The 15,588-nt window shown below is 28.2% G+C and overlaps 1 protein-coding gene across 1 annotated transcript in view; it reads left to right on the plus strand.

The window, feature by feature from the left end:
- The window catches only part of LOC113386946, a 729,443-nt gene that overhangs the window by 671,229 nt on the left and 42,626 nt on the right, over positions 1-15,588 (plus strand). The window contains exons 6-9 of the mRNA XM_026624709.1: positions 610-726; positions 9,514-9,676; positions 12,445-12,477; positions 13,742-14,286. Coding sequence (XP_026480494.1) covers positions 610-726; positions 9,514-9,676; positions 12,445-12,477; positions 13,742-14,286 — 858 coding nt within the window. The remainder of the gene's footprint in view (positions 1-609; positions 727-9,513; positions 9,677-12,444; positions 12,478-13,741; positions 14,287-15,588) is intronic.

Consider the following 15,588-nt stretch of genomic DNA (forward strand, 5'->3'; position numbering starts at 1 on the left):
GTAATAACTACATTTAGTCAAGGCATGTTAAGATCATAATCAAATAGTGTTTCCGTGTCAAGATTTCCATTAGAGACCTCAACGCGGCGCTTACGCGCTTCGATATGTCAAATAAATTCTCAACTAGCAAGTTTTTTTGAAAATTTTGAATATTGTTAAAAAAAATTAAATTAAAAAAAACTAAATCACATGGTACTGAACTTTTTAGCATGCCTTAAAAATTGAATGTATATATGTGTTTGTGTGTGTGTGTTTGGATACAATTTTTCGTTCATGACACGGAAGTACAGATCGATTGTATTGAGGGGGAGATGTGCTGAATAGTTTTTGGCAAAGGCAGGTTCATCCGTTACGGAAATAAGCAAAAAGCACAAAAACAAACAAAGTGCTTATGGGGATACGAAGCAAATAAAGAATAGCAGTTCGAGAGAACGGCGCATCCGATTAGAGTGATTCAAAAAGCAAATTGCTCTTGTGTCGACGGTGTTTATTATGTTTTTGTTCTTGTAAACATGATTGATTTTTTTTCGCGAATGTTTGATTACAGTACGGGATGTTCCAGCAATTTGCCTTAGTTTTATTCTTATTAATATTTTTTTATATTTTCAGACACCATCGTGGGCCTGTTCTCAATCTGACCACGAAGAAGAACCTTTGCCAAAACAGGCGAGACTCAGCACAGATTTCAAACGAAATTCACTGAGGGCGCAGTCGGATACGAGTGATGTAAGTTCTTTAGATTTTTTATTAATTCATTTTGAAAAGTACCTTAGATTTATTAATGTTGAAAAATATTGCGTGTCATAATTTTGAAAAGATTCGCCATGCAGCAAAATTACAAAAATTTTCGGGATAAAATCTGAGTAGAGTTCTTTCATCTTTTTTAGACCAATAATTTAACTATAAGTACCAGAATAATGATATTTTTTTTGTCAATCAAAACTTCATTCAAGTTTTATAATACAAAATTGTTGAGAATATAAAAAACAAAAAAAACTTAAACCTAAATACAAAATATAAATGTAAATAATAAACAGAATAATAACAAAATAAAATTATAAAAATATTGAAATAATAATCTTAAAATCAACTATGATAATAATGATATGTGGTACGATACTTGAACTTGTCTACAACTCGATTCTTAAGTTTATAGTAAATATTTATCTTTTTTTTGTTTCACTTGCAATGCTCAGCTGGAAATTGTTTTTCTACATCATAAATATTATTATGCGCTTACTAATCACCCGTATCTTATATTTTTATTAATAAAAAATCATAACTTAAAATTGTTATATTCATTTGAAAAAAGCAGAATAAAAATGAATTTAAAATTTTGATCTAATATTATTTTTAATATTCGAATTTGAGGGTCAATCAAATTTGGTCAGGATATCTCAAAGCAATAAAATAGATCTACGTAAAATGGAAAATGTGAAATTTGATGAGAATAGAATTTTTCATGAAAATGAATAATTTGCGAATAAAGTTCAAATGTAAATTACCAAAACAAGAATTAGTAAAAATATAGTATAGGATTTTCAGTAATTGTACTGTCTAAACCGAATTACCTGTGTTATAACACACAACACGTATCAAACAAGCAATTTCCATACAAAACTTTGATTGAATTGCGGTCTATCTAAACGTTAATATTAAGAGCTAAAACTTTCAGAAAATTGTTTTTTATCTATTTGGAACCATTTGAGCCCCTGGAAGCAAGGAAATTCGAAAATGACCATTTTAAGGACCACCCTAATATATATGTATGTATGCATGTATATTTACAAAATTTAAATGATAAACATGACAAAAAGCAATTATTGAGAGAAAATTCGCTTTTGTGCAAATAGCACATTTTCCCAGTGAGAAAAATTTCTTGCGATGCTATCGAAATGTACTTTATATTATGAATCTTGATTAAATCAAAATATTTCACTTTCCCACAATGTGGTTTATTATTTAGCCTGGAGCAAATTATTGTTATTCTTCAGAATTCGCGCCCAGCCTACAATAAATCATATTATGCAACATTATTCTTTAAACAACAATCTTGAGAAATAGTTAAGATGATGCTTTTCAATTATAATTATGTTTTTATTTTGATAATAACAGATGTTTAATATCAAGTATGAATAGATTTATGTATCTATAAGTATTATTTGATTTGTTGAAGTGGTTTTAGCACGTGAATCGTAATCATAATAGAGGTTGCAATCAAATTATAAGGAGAAATCTACATATGGTTTATACTAAGGTTATATGATATGATTATTGTTACACGAATAATAATAATAACAATGTTTTGTCCAAATGCGTGGAAATAATCTATAATTCGTAGAAATTTTACTTTCTAAATTATTGTGTTTTTTATTGCTTTTATTCGAAGAATGAGAAATATCGAATGCTAAGTAGTATCGAAGTATACCTAAGGCAGTTTTGTCATCACAAAAGAAATGAGTGCTTATTTAAAAAAAGTTATTATATTAATATAAAAAGATAGAATGAGTAATTATATTATTTTAACGTCTAAAATTATATACGATTTTTAAATTTAAAAATATTTTGTTGTTAATTCTCTATTTTGTATTTTTATTTTATGTTTCATCATAAGAATATAATCTAAAGTGTCTGATAATTAAGTCGTTTTGTTAGAAAATCATACCATATAGGTAATTAAAATTAACAGTTGAATTGTTAACCAACAGCTTGTTTAAAATTGGATAACAATTAAATTGATTAACAAATTGTTTAAAAAAAAATTGGTAATTTAATTTAACAAATCTGCAAATGATGAAACGAATTTCGAGTCAATGACGACATTATTCTGAAGCATATCATAAGAAACATGAAAAAACTATTTTTCCTATATAGCAATAATTAAAAATATGAATTTTTAATAAATATAATTATTAACATTACACAGTTGAAACTATTTCACAAAGTTTGTTTACTCTTGAGTTCTAAAATAATATTTTGAAAATTGACATTGATATTACATATTTTTGGTATTTTTTAATATCTTTTGATATCAATGAGATGATATTGTATGAGAATAGGATATTTATTACTTCGGATTTTAGTTTTTTTTTTAAAGACTTATTGTTATTAATGTTTTTTGCATTTGTAATAACACAACAGATGTACGATATACAAATATTAGTGATGAAAAAAAATTAATCATTTAAATTTCATATTAATATACGTTTTTCTTCTTAACAGCGTTTAAAATCTACTTGTTAATTTAAAAATTAGTTTGTTTTTTATACCCGATATTTGATTCTTAATATTAGTGCTTAACCCAGAAAATAGTAAATATAATTAAGCATTCTATTGAAATCTTATAATTCCAATAATTCTATGTGAATAATCCTCTTATTTTTTAAAATTTGATTCATTCTGTTATTTATTGCATTTTTTCCCAGTCAAAACCGAATCTGCATTCTTTTATTAATATGAATCTAATAGTTTTTTAATCATTTGATGAAAACTTTACATCAACTTTTTTTACTAACATATACAAAATCATATTTTTTTTTTATACATTCATATTATATACAATCAGAGTTACCCTAAACCCTAAAGTTATTTGGATAAATTACACATAATAATAATAATAATAATAATCACAGAAAGAAATAATATTAATAATAATAATAATAATAATAATAATAATAATAATAATGATAAATAAATAAAAATAGAATAAAAGTAAAGAAAATTAATAAAGAAAATAAAAAGGGAAAAAAAAGAAATTGTAGTAATTGCTCCAATAAGCAATTGACTATGGAAAACAATTTATCATAAGAAAATAAATGCATAAATACTTTCGAAAATTCTATGAAGAATTTGTAAACTCGATCCACTAATCATTTTTCATTCATTGACATTTATTGTTCCAAATTGATTTCAATATTTATTTTAAATAGTAAATTTAAATATGTGAGCAATTTTTATGTAGGCAATCTTTATACTGGTTTTAGAGCAATAATTACGACTCACAATGAAGTACCATTTATCTCAATAATCATGACTATCCGCATTTCATGCCTCGTGTAATTATTATTTTGTATATAATTAACTAGATGAATGTTAGTTTTCTAATTACGATTTATTTGCAAATATCAAAATACTCGTTTCGTGTTAATGGTTTTCGGTTTCCAAACATAAACAAACTGTTTCTATTTTCGAATGGTAAATTAATATAATCGAATGAATGACTAATGAAAATTTTAAACAAACCTGTTGTAGGTTGTTGAAATAAGTAATTACAATCAGCGATTTTTAGATACTGCTAATATTTTATTTCTTTCTTTGAATTTGGTTTATTTCTTTCTTTAAATTTCAAACTAATTAGTCCGACAAGAGTGTAACAATGACGCTCAACATCTGTCAGCTTCCTTAGAGGTGAAAGTGGCACTTACAATTAGTCCCTGCAAAAAGCCAGTGCTCGAAATGGAATTTGGTCTCTTAGGGGGTGTCCATTAATTACGTGAGCGAGTTTTTAAGGATTTTTGGACCCCCCCTCAGTCTTGGTGAATCATGCTGATATTCAAAATTACTCCCCCTGCCCTAGAAAGCATCACGTTTATTTTTAGTTTAGTGAAAAACTGTACAATTTTTTATTTTTTTTTTAAATGTTTGAACTTTTTTTAAAAAAATATATAAAAAATAAATGCACGTGATATCTCAATAGACCCCTCCCTTCCCCACATGACATTTCGTGATGTTTTGTCAAACCCCACCTTCCCCTAAAAACTTCACGTAATTGCACCCTTAGTTGCAGGAACGTTATTAAAACTAGCCAATTTTTAACTTCCCGTAGGGTAAGTTATTGTAATCGTCCAAAAATCGAAATTGAAAATTTTTACATTTCTTGACGTTTTGAAGGTTTCTGAACATTTTGGCATACCTCAGAAAAAATAGACGTGTGTGTGTGTATGCATGTATGGATACAATTTTTCGGTCACGTTTTCGGGCGCACGGATCAACCGATTTGAATGGTTCAAAAAACATTCGGTTCCTATTGATAGGGAGATGTGCTGATCAGTTTTTGGCAATGGCAGGTCCAGCAGTTACGTAGATGAAGAGCAAAGAGTGCAGAAAATAGAAATCGAGTTTTTGAGAGAACGGAGTATCCGATTTGAATGATCTAAAAAAACATTCAATTAGTAATGATTCGTAGAAGTGGTTATTAGTTTTTGGCAAAGGTAGGCTCAGCCATTTCGAAGATACCGAGCTAAATGTTAAAAAAATGGAAGTTTTTGAGAGAACTAAGCGTTCAATTTATATGATTCAAAGAACTTTCTGCTTGTTTTAACAAAATAATCGATTTTGAATAAAAAATGTGTTTCAAAATAAATTTCTTTTTTAATTTTTATTTCAAAAAAAAATTTTTTTTTATATCGAAAATAAATCACATTTTATTTTTAATTCTGACTAAAGTTCTAATATATTTTAAACAAATAACTTCAACTATGCCATTCAGTTTATATAATTCTTATAAATATTAGACAATGTTACATTTAGTTCAATATTTCCTGCTATTGAAATCAATTTTTGAAGTTTGTAGTACTATTTATTGCACAAATGCATAATTAGATTTACAGTCCCTGTATCTAAATGGCTCGGCTAGTTTTATTACCGTTACTTTAATATTTATGCAGATTATGTGCACGACACAACTTTCATAATCATTTATTACGGCGGCTTACGTGCTTCAAAGCGATGTTATGTATATTTTTCAATCGTATTTGGTATCCTTTACTATGTTGCCAGCGAATTAATAAATAAGAACATAAAAATATTTGAAAAAAATCATAGATATGACTGCATATGGTTTTGCAATATCATAGATAGGGAAATACAAGGTACAGCGCACGTTATAGCCAACTTTTTATTATATTTATTAAAAAACTAGATGACCCGACAGACGTTGTCCTGTACCCATGTCTACAATTTTTTTATATAATATACTAATATTTACCGTTTACCCAAAAATAATAATTATTGTTTTTTAAATTACTCTTTACGCCAAAATGCATATACATTTATAATATGAGCGATTTTAAATGTAGAACTGCTTTAAATAAAATGATGAGTCTCAATTCGCACACTATATTGGAAATGTAAGTTTCAGCTGCTTTTCTGCAATAATAACGTAGACATTTTATTTTTCTTATTCATAATCATAAATTCATTATACATATTTAAATATTGTGTCTGGGTTCATAAGTAAATTGAATTTTTTTTGCGGAAAAATTTCATTTGTTTTTAATGCAAATAATAACATGTCGTTTTTCCTATTTATTTTTACAATATTGCACATACATCCCAGTACCCTATAATCACATACATCCTAGAAAATTTTCTTAACAAACTTCAGAAAGATTTATCAAAATCCGAATAATAGTTTAGGAAGAGTATACAGTATACAGCATGTAATTTAATATGAACTTTGTCTAATAGCAATAAAGCTCAATTAGATTCTACGTTTTAGTTAAAAAACGTTTGTATGTTAAAAAGAAAAGAGCTGTTTTTAGGGTTTTCCCGGCAATTATTTTTTCGCGCCCGTAAGAACCACCCTTAGACTTCAACGGACATTTTAAAAAAATAATTGGTTAAATTGATCCAGGCGTTGTTGAATTATGCGCTTAATAACACATTTTGCGATTCATTTTTATATATGAGATGTAAAAAAACCATTATTATTTTTTACTTCTTGAAGGAGTTTATTTTTTTACCAAAAAAATCGAATTACCAATTTTGTGTTTTCTCGACGTTTAATCCGAAGTATGTGTGTGAGCCCAACTTCTATCTTTTTTTTCCACTTTTCCGATCCACTTTTTCTCGGCTTGACCGATTTTATAAAATTTAGAAGCCATTCGATGATATTCCATTAGGACTAGCGATGATTAGTTTTGCACATTCGACCAACTTCTTTGTTTTTATAATTGGCAGAAAAATGCAAAAAATTTTGTTCACATTTTGGCAAGAAAGCCTGAACAGATTTTGGGAACTATAGTGGTGATTAGTTCTTGGTAAAAGTCGACTGGGCCATTTCATCATAATATTTTTTTTAGTGTTTTTTAGTTTTTGATGATTTGCAACATATGTCAATAGACTCCATACCCTAATCGAATATTCTCAAATGTTACTTATAAGCAAGCCATAATTATTAGAAATAATTATTATTCTAAGCCAATGTCAGGAATAATAGAGGCATATAAAAATTTGGGACATTGATATTCTCCAACTTCCCGAATGAAAAGTTTTCATTCGCAAAAAAATCCGAATCGCTATTTTTATTTGTTCGACGTTTAAGTCATTGTGAAGTGGTTGAGATCAAGTTTGAAATAAGTATAGTCGTGTGTGTATGAATGTGAGCCAATTTTTTTTATATTTGGTCTACATTTTTCCTTAAACGGCTGGACCGATTTCAAAAATTTAGAAGCCAATCAATGTACCTTTATTAGGAATAATAGGTTTCACTTTTAGGCCAGACAAGCACATGTTTGTGCACAATAATTAATACAATTACAGATATTATAAATATGTGTGAAAGATACCAATTGGAAATAATTTTTAGTTTTTTAGTGAATGCCGAAACTTGATTTTCGAAAAAACAGTTGAAAATCTTAACTTAATATCTAAATCCCCATTTCGGTTGATTAAACCAACTAGTACACCTATCGTAAAGATTTTGCAACTCGCTTTAGGGCAAAATGATACTTTTAACTAATTTATTAACTTCCCATAGAGTAAGTTATAGTAATCGCAACATGCAAATTTTTGCATATCTTACGTTTCAAAGGTTTCTGAACTTTTTGACATACCTTAAAAAAATTGATATATATATATATATATATATATAAAATATATATGTATGTGTGTGTATGTATGTATGCATGTATGTTTATATACCATTTTTCGTCTACGATTTCGGGCGCTTGGATCAACCGCTTTGAATGATTCAACAAACATTCGATTCCTATTGATATGGAGACGTGCTGATTAATTTTTGGCAAAGGCAGGTCTAGCCATTTTGAAGATTCGGGTCAAAAAGGTCAAAAATGGTAATGGTTAATGATTATTCAAAAAATATTTAATTTGTATATTGACAAAATGCAGTTCCCGTTTAAATTTTTGCGGAGGCAGGTCTAGCGGTTTCAGAGAACGAGTGAAAAAAGTAGTGATCTTTAGACATACGCGCATCAAATTATTAGATATTTTATAGTATGAATTTGTAAAGTATGAATTTTGTTTCGTATCAATGTTTATTCATTAAAATGCGATGAGGCGCTTACGCGCTTTGATATTTCTACACTAAAACACCCACGCAGCACGATTGCTTTGAAAATAACTTTTAAATTTTGCAGTAAAATTCTAAGTATAAAAAAACTTTCGAAAAGAAAAAAAATCGATTTTTTCAAAAAAGTCAATATTTTTCAAAAATTTCAAAATTCTCACAACAATCTCTTATTTTCAATGTTTTCAAGAATTTAAGTTTTTTAAAAACAATCGAAATTTAAAATTTTCAATTTTAGCTACTGGAAGTTCCAGCAATGTGCCTTAAGACACAATGCCATGTACTACTAGTTCTGAATTCTTCTTTCCTCTTGATCATATTTTTAGTGACATATGTCGAACGAAATCGAATCTAGATCAACTTTATCGCTTCGACTTCGATCGGCTATTAGAATCCACTTTCATTTCCCATGGGCCATAATTTATCTTTAATTATTTTAAATGCTTAAATTATTACTCGCATTTCTGATTCATGATTTTCTGTGCAGCTCGGGCTGGATTTAATTTCATAATCGATCGTAAACGTCTCGATAGTTGGTAGATCGATATATTTTCTGCACCAGTAAAATATTGATGAAATGAATTCGATTCGCCTTGAAGGTCTTAATTGGAATTTATTCGAGGAATGGTCATGGAAAGGAATTTATACCATGAATTGGAAAAAGGATTTCTTTGAAATGTTTGTGAATTTTGAATTAAACACTCCTATCGCTATATTCTCATATGTGATCAAAGTTTCTTCTTACATTTCAATAAATTAACAATTATCCAATTGTGTTATATTATTTTTATTCAATGTGTAGAGATTTTGTCAAAATATTCATCAATTATGTGCTATAGTTAGGGCTCACTCTTTGGTAAGTGGCTAGAGCGACTAGACCTGAATCAGAGGTCCCAGATTCGATCCCACTTCGAAGAGCCTCAAGTGGCCTCAAGCAATAGTGACATTGGTTTTCCCTTGAAAATATAGACAGCAATATGTTTCCAAGTGAAAATAGCCCTAATCCGGCATTGCTGCATCAATATAATATTCGCTCTATTACAAAAATTGTCATAATGAAAATTATCACACAGAGATTAGACAACTGTTTGGATTGCCATCTGTAAACCCGACATAGTATTAAGTGAAATCAGCCCAACAGCTTATAACACTCTTAAATTCTGATTGCTGTACAAAACAATAAAATAAAAAAATATTTTTTCCAGGAGGATGAATCATCAGCGCTAACCTGCCCGCCCAAGGGGGCCCCATCTGGATCACCTGCAAGTGGCGCCAGTTCTGAGGCGGACGTCGAATCACTGGACGGAGCTTTGAGGACGGCCAAAAGGATTTCTATTAAGGAGACGTCTTCAAGCGATATGGACACAGGTTAACATAAATATTTATATCAAATTGCTTGTGGTGCAAGTGGTGTAGGGTGATTTCTACGAAAAATTACTTTGACTATCACTTTTTTAAACATAACATTGATATACTATATAGTTTCAAGATTTATAATATTTTTTAATGAAACACTAAGATTTTTGAATTAAAATCCAACTTGAAAAATAATTTTGAGGTATTCTTCATATAATTCTTCCTAAAAATTTCGTGAGTTGATGAGTACATATTAATGTCAGATGGAAGCCCAGCACTTTTTGAATAGTGACAATGCGTAATTATATTTTGCATAAATTAATCATTAAATTAGGAATACCATGGGTATCGATTTCGAAAGCTTTTTTAATAATAATTTGTCAAAACATTTAATTCAAAATCGTAGACTTCTTTTATTTTCGTGTTGCTTTACCTTACAATCAGGTAAAATAACTGTAGATACAAAGTAAGATCCTTATTCTTCTTTGCTTAGAAAATTTGGCTGTTGCTTCCTGTCAGTAGAAACAAAAATAATAGTAATTTAGTATAACAAATTGATTATTACTGGTTTTTTTATTGGTATATGTTACACATGACTCACTCATTTTTGGAATATATAAGCAATCACGTTAATAATAATTCTCTGCCATTTATGGGGTTGGTACGATTTAAAAATGGTAGAAAATTAATGACCGATTTTTGTAAAATTAATAAATACAAAATAAACTATTGTTTGTTTTTCATATTTGAAAGTTTTTCCAACTTTTTTACAAATTTGTACTCACATTAAAGTTATTATATAGACATGGATGGAGAGAGATGTTGCATAAGTCTCTTAAAGACAGCAAAGTTATATTAAGATTATAAAGGCAGCCGACGTGGAATATTTTATTTTGTGTTGACATTTGGATAGTTTTGCTTATTTTGTCTGTTGACATAAGATTGAAACTTGAGAATGGCAAAACATATAAAAGCTACATAATTTTCACACTGGTATAACAGACCTTTTCGCAGATGAAAAGACATCGATGACATATTTATGGCAAAACACTAAAGCTAACATAAATATCTAGCAATATATATATATATATATATATATATATATATATATATATATGATATTAACCAAAATTATATCTGACGAACCATATTTTCTCCAAACACGTACTAAAAGTTTTTGTATTCTTTAAATAAAATTGATTTTTGTTTAATTAAATTGTTTCTCAGTACACCTAATATGGAACAGTTACAGTAATTTGATTTTATTATTAGTTTCACATTAAAAATCATATAAAAATTATTATTAGGTTTCATATTATTACCCCGGAATTACTAATTAATATAAATTATTCTTGTTTTTCTAAGACATTTTTGACAAGAGTTTGTAATGAACTTCAAAATATAGAAGTGAGATGTAACATAAAATTAAAATCTTTTTATTGACACCGTTTTGGGAATAAGAAAAGACTTTGTTATAAAAATGAAATTTAAGGTAAATTCTAGAATTTCTAGACTTCTAGAAGAATATTTCTGAACATGCTCATCCTGTGTCAAATAGTGTTGCAAACCAATAATGGTCATCTTCTTTATTTTAGTACAACTTCTCCATATACTTAGTTTAAATTTCTGAAAGACTTAAGTCAGTCAACAATTTTTTTTATAAATACTTATACACTTAGTTAAATTTAACTAAATATTACGTTATCTGTAGTAAAAAAACAAAATAGGCAAAAATTGTGCTCATTTAATTAGATAATATTGTGTATAAGCATTTATAAAAAAAATTGTGGTAAAATTTACAGACATTATATATTATTTTGATCAACTTAATGTATCAGTTTATTACCCATCAAACATGTCAGAAATGGCAAATTATTTTGAAAGTTATTTCACTTGTCATTATATCATGGGTCACATATACATAATAAGTTTCGCCAATCCCTTCTATTTATAACACTTTTTACATAATATACGATGACAATTTAGTTTTTGTTCACACGGATTCAACAATAAAGATCTTTGAGATCATCAAGGTTATTTTTTTGCTTATGTTCTATATAAAATATAATTATCTTAAGCTGGAGCTTGTAAGACTTTTTCTGTACTGTAAAAAAAATCAAGGGCGTTTACTGTTCTGAAAAGAATAATATAATATATAATATTTAACTTCTACGTGACGAACTAATTAAAATAGACTTAAAATAATAGGTATTAATTTGATACGATGATTTGAAAATTTAATCATTTAAATTAATATATTTTTTTTAGTAAATTTATTCCCATTTTGTTCAAAAAATTACTCAAGTTTATTTCAATAAATTGTTAATATTCATACCTAATAAAATTATTTATTTATTATACTAACTAATTAATAAATATTACTTTGTACTATAACACGTGTAATTACGTTGAAATTGTTTAGAAACTTATTGCGGAAAGAAAGTGATCATCCTATTTTTTATTGGTATATTAGCAACGATTTAAAAAATGATACTGCTTTTTTTAATTTGAAGTTAATGAATTAACAAATTGAGTTAAGAGATTAATAAATAAGTATTATTGTCGATTTTTGAAGAATTCTAAGATTATTATGTTATGAAAATTTGGACACAATTTATTAAAAGTTCAACAATTTATAAAGATTTTTAGTTCAGTTCTAATTTTAACAAATGTTTTCATTATGTGATCGCTAGGACTAAAGTCTATATTTTACTAACTTTAGTTAGTATCTAAAAATCCATTTTTAAAATAAATATAAAATATTATTTCGTTTATTTTAGGTTTACACAACAAAAAGAACGGTATATTAAAAGGTGAGGTGGCGGACGCATGTCTTTCATTGCACGTTTTACTTTTGGTGGAATAATTTATAAAGTTTTTATAGATTTATAGATTTTTTATCCTCATATCTTTGTTAATACATTAATTTAAATTTATATTACAAATCAGTATGAATGAATAGATATTTGATAATCATGTAGTTTGATTAAAATTTCTAACCAGCTTGTTTTTTATTGCTTGCTGTATATCATTAATATATAATCTATAATTATCTGGTAATAACATTTTTTAATTTAATGAATTTGGACATGTGGAATAGTAAATTGTAGAACTTCTTAGCATGTTTGAAATAAATCATATTAATATTCTTTATAATTATATTCTTCGCAATATTTTAGCATCAACTGACCGAAAAAGATATATTTGGGAAAAATAACTATATTGCTATAAATGTAATGCACATTGCATGTATTAACTTTGAAGATTTAGGATTATAAAAAATAAACTGCATTCTCGAATACGGTCGAATGCATCCATATATAATGTAAGGTGAAAAAATTCCTAATAAATATATCAACTAAATTAAATAAATTCCAAGCATCTTTAAAATGCCCATAATCGTCATATAATTTTTTTGGTATTAAGTAATTTTGGGTATTTCAGAACTCTGATGTATTGTAATCCTAAATCATTTGCTTGCCAAGTTATTGGGCACAAAAATTTCAAAACATTTCACTTCTATCTTTCGAAAAAAATAACTTTTTAAATTAAAAAAAAAATCCAGGAAATTTTTGAAAAATGTCTTTTTCATTACAATATTTTGCGATAGTGTATTTTATTGCACATTTAGAATTTTCTTGAAAACTGATTATTAATATTTTGAAATGTTCACTTATATTACCCATATGGTGAAAATTATTTCATGGACAACATTGCGACTGCCTCTATATTTAAATCGTGTTGATAATTTTAATGAAAATGCAATGATTGCATATCTTAATAGTTTTGAATTAACATTTCCGCACGATGAAGTTCGAGTATGATAATAATAACAATAATAAATAGAAGTCTGCCCGAAGGCAGATCCATGGTATGAGAGCACCACAAAATCTATGATTTTCTTCCCCTTCCTTGAATATTATTCCCATTACCGTTTCATTACCATCAATTAATGATCATTAATCACTTTATATTCGTTTTTATAAATTTTCCTTTTCAAACTTGTTCTTCCATGCTTTCTGGTCCTGTGCGAGTATGATCTGGTAACCTTAATAAAATCTGTTCTTTATATTTCAGACTCAGACTTCAACGATAACAAGGACTTCGTCCTGACCAAAATCACCGACACCGTTATCAAACGTGTGAAAAACATCGAAATTTCCAAATACAACCGATCGAATCGAACCGCTGACAACGTGGCCACATTTTACTTCAAACACAGAGACACCGATTCCGAAATCGATCACCGCAGCAACAGCAACGTTGGCTTGACAGGATCAGAATTTGATGCCGAAGAATTCGCCATAATGTCTTCGGAAAGTGACAATGAAAAACAACAGCAGGACATGTCGGAAAAACTGGAAAATATGGTCAACGGCAACGGGCAGCATCATGGTAAACTGGACAACCAAGTGGATAATGCAGGGAATTTGGATAATGCTGTAAATGATAACCAAGAAGTCATTGTTCCTACGGTTAGGAAGAATGCGACGAGGAAGACTCAGGAGAATATTAGGAAACTGGTGCAAGAGGCTGAACATCTGGTAAGAGAAGATACTGATCGCGGAAGAATTGGAAAACAAGGCAGATCTCGCAATTTTGATAATGCTTCAAGGATAAAGGTACGGAATAATAATAATTTATATCTATATTCCAAAAATTTATGCGAGTCTAAAGTAGTGTAATTGCTAAAACCGTGGCCTGGCCAGTTCCTCTCATTATATTAACTAGATGACCCGACAGACGTTGTCCTGTACCCATATCTACAATTTTTTTAATATAATATACCAGTATTTACCCTTTACCTAAAAATAATAATTATTGTTTTTTGAATTACTCTTCACGCCAAAATGCATATATATATATATATATATATATATATATATATATATATATACATTTAAAATATGAGCGATGTTAAATGCAGAACTGCTTTAAATAAAATGATGAGTCTCAATTCCCACACTATATTGGAAAATGAAGTTTTTTAAACGGTTTAACGTAACCATGATCATAACATAACACTGGTACTTCATGTTGGATTAAATTAATTTAATTTTTTATTATTTAAGATATCCAAAATTGCATCTTAAACTTTACCTAATCGATATCGTGAGGGCCGAACTGTATGTATTCATTCTTTACTTCCCAATTGGTTGCTATAAAGTGAAATTTTTGCGAATTTTAAAACTATTGCGGAAAGATTAGTAAAAGATGCAAAGAAATTATATATTGAAAAAAAAACTGTATTGAAAATTTAATACCCGAATCTTGTGTTGGAGCCCCCTAAGGCGTGCGCTCGTATTTTTCGCATGTATCGCATTAAAGGTAGGACCGGCCCTGATTAATACTTAGTTTTATATTTTAAGTGAATTATTTTTTTCATGTGTGTATCATTCAATCTACCATACATGTACTGTATCTTATATTATTTTAATTTCTGGCACATCTCAGCTGCTTTTGGCAATAATAATGCAGACATTTCATTTTTCTAATGAAATGAATGAATTTATTATACATATTCTAATATTGTCTAGGTCCATAAGTAAATTGAAAATTTTGGCAGATAATAGTTTTCATTTGTTTTCAATCGAAACAATGACATGTGGTTTTCTGCAATTTGTTCCATTTATTTCTACAATATTGCCCATACATCCCAGTACTTTATAATCACATACATTCTAGAAAATTTTTATAACAAACTTCAGAAAGTTTTATCAAAAACTGAATAATCGTTTAGGAGGAGTATACAGTGAGTGCTTGTAATTTAATATGAACTTTATATGATAGCACTAAAGCTCAAATTGATTCTACGTTTTAGTTAGAAAACGTTTGTATGTGAAAAAGAAAAGAGCTGTTTTTAGGGTTTTCCCGACGATTATTCGATTTTTGATTGCCGTAAGAACCACTCTTGGACTTCAACG

This window comes from Ctenocephalides felis, unplaced genomic scaffold, assembly GCF_003426905.1.
Source record: "Ctenocephalides felis isolate EL2017-DRISC unplaced genomic scaffold, ASM342690v1 CF-g0.4_SCAFFOLD_00845, whole genome shotgun sequence".
Taxonomy (NCBI): Eukaryota; Metazoa; Arthropoda; class Insecta; order Siphonaptera; family Pulicidae; genus Ctenocephalides; species Ctenocephalides felis.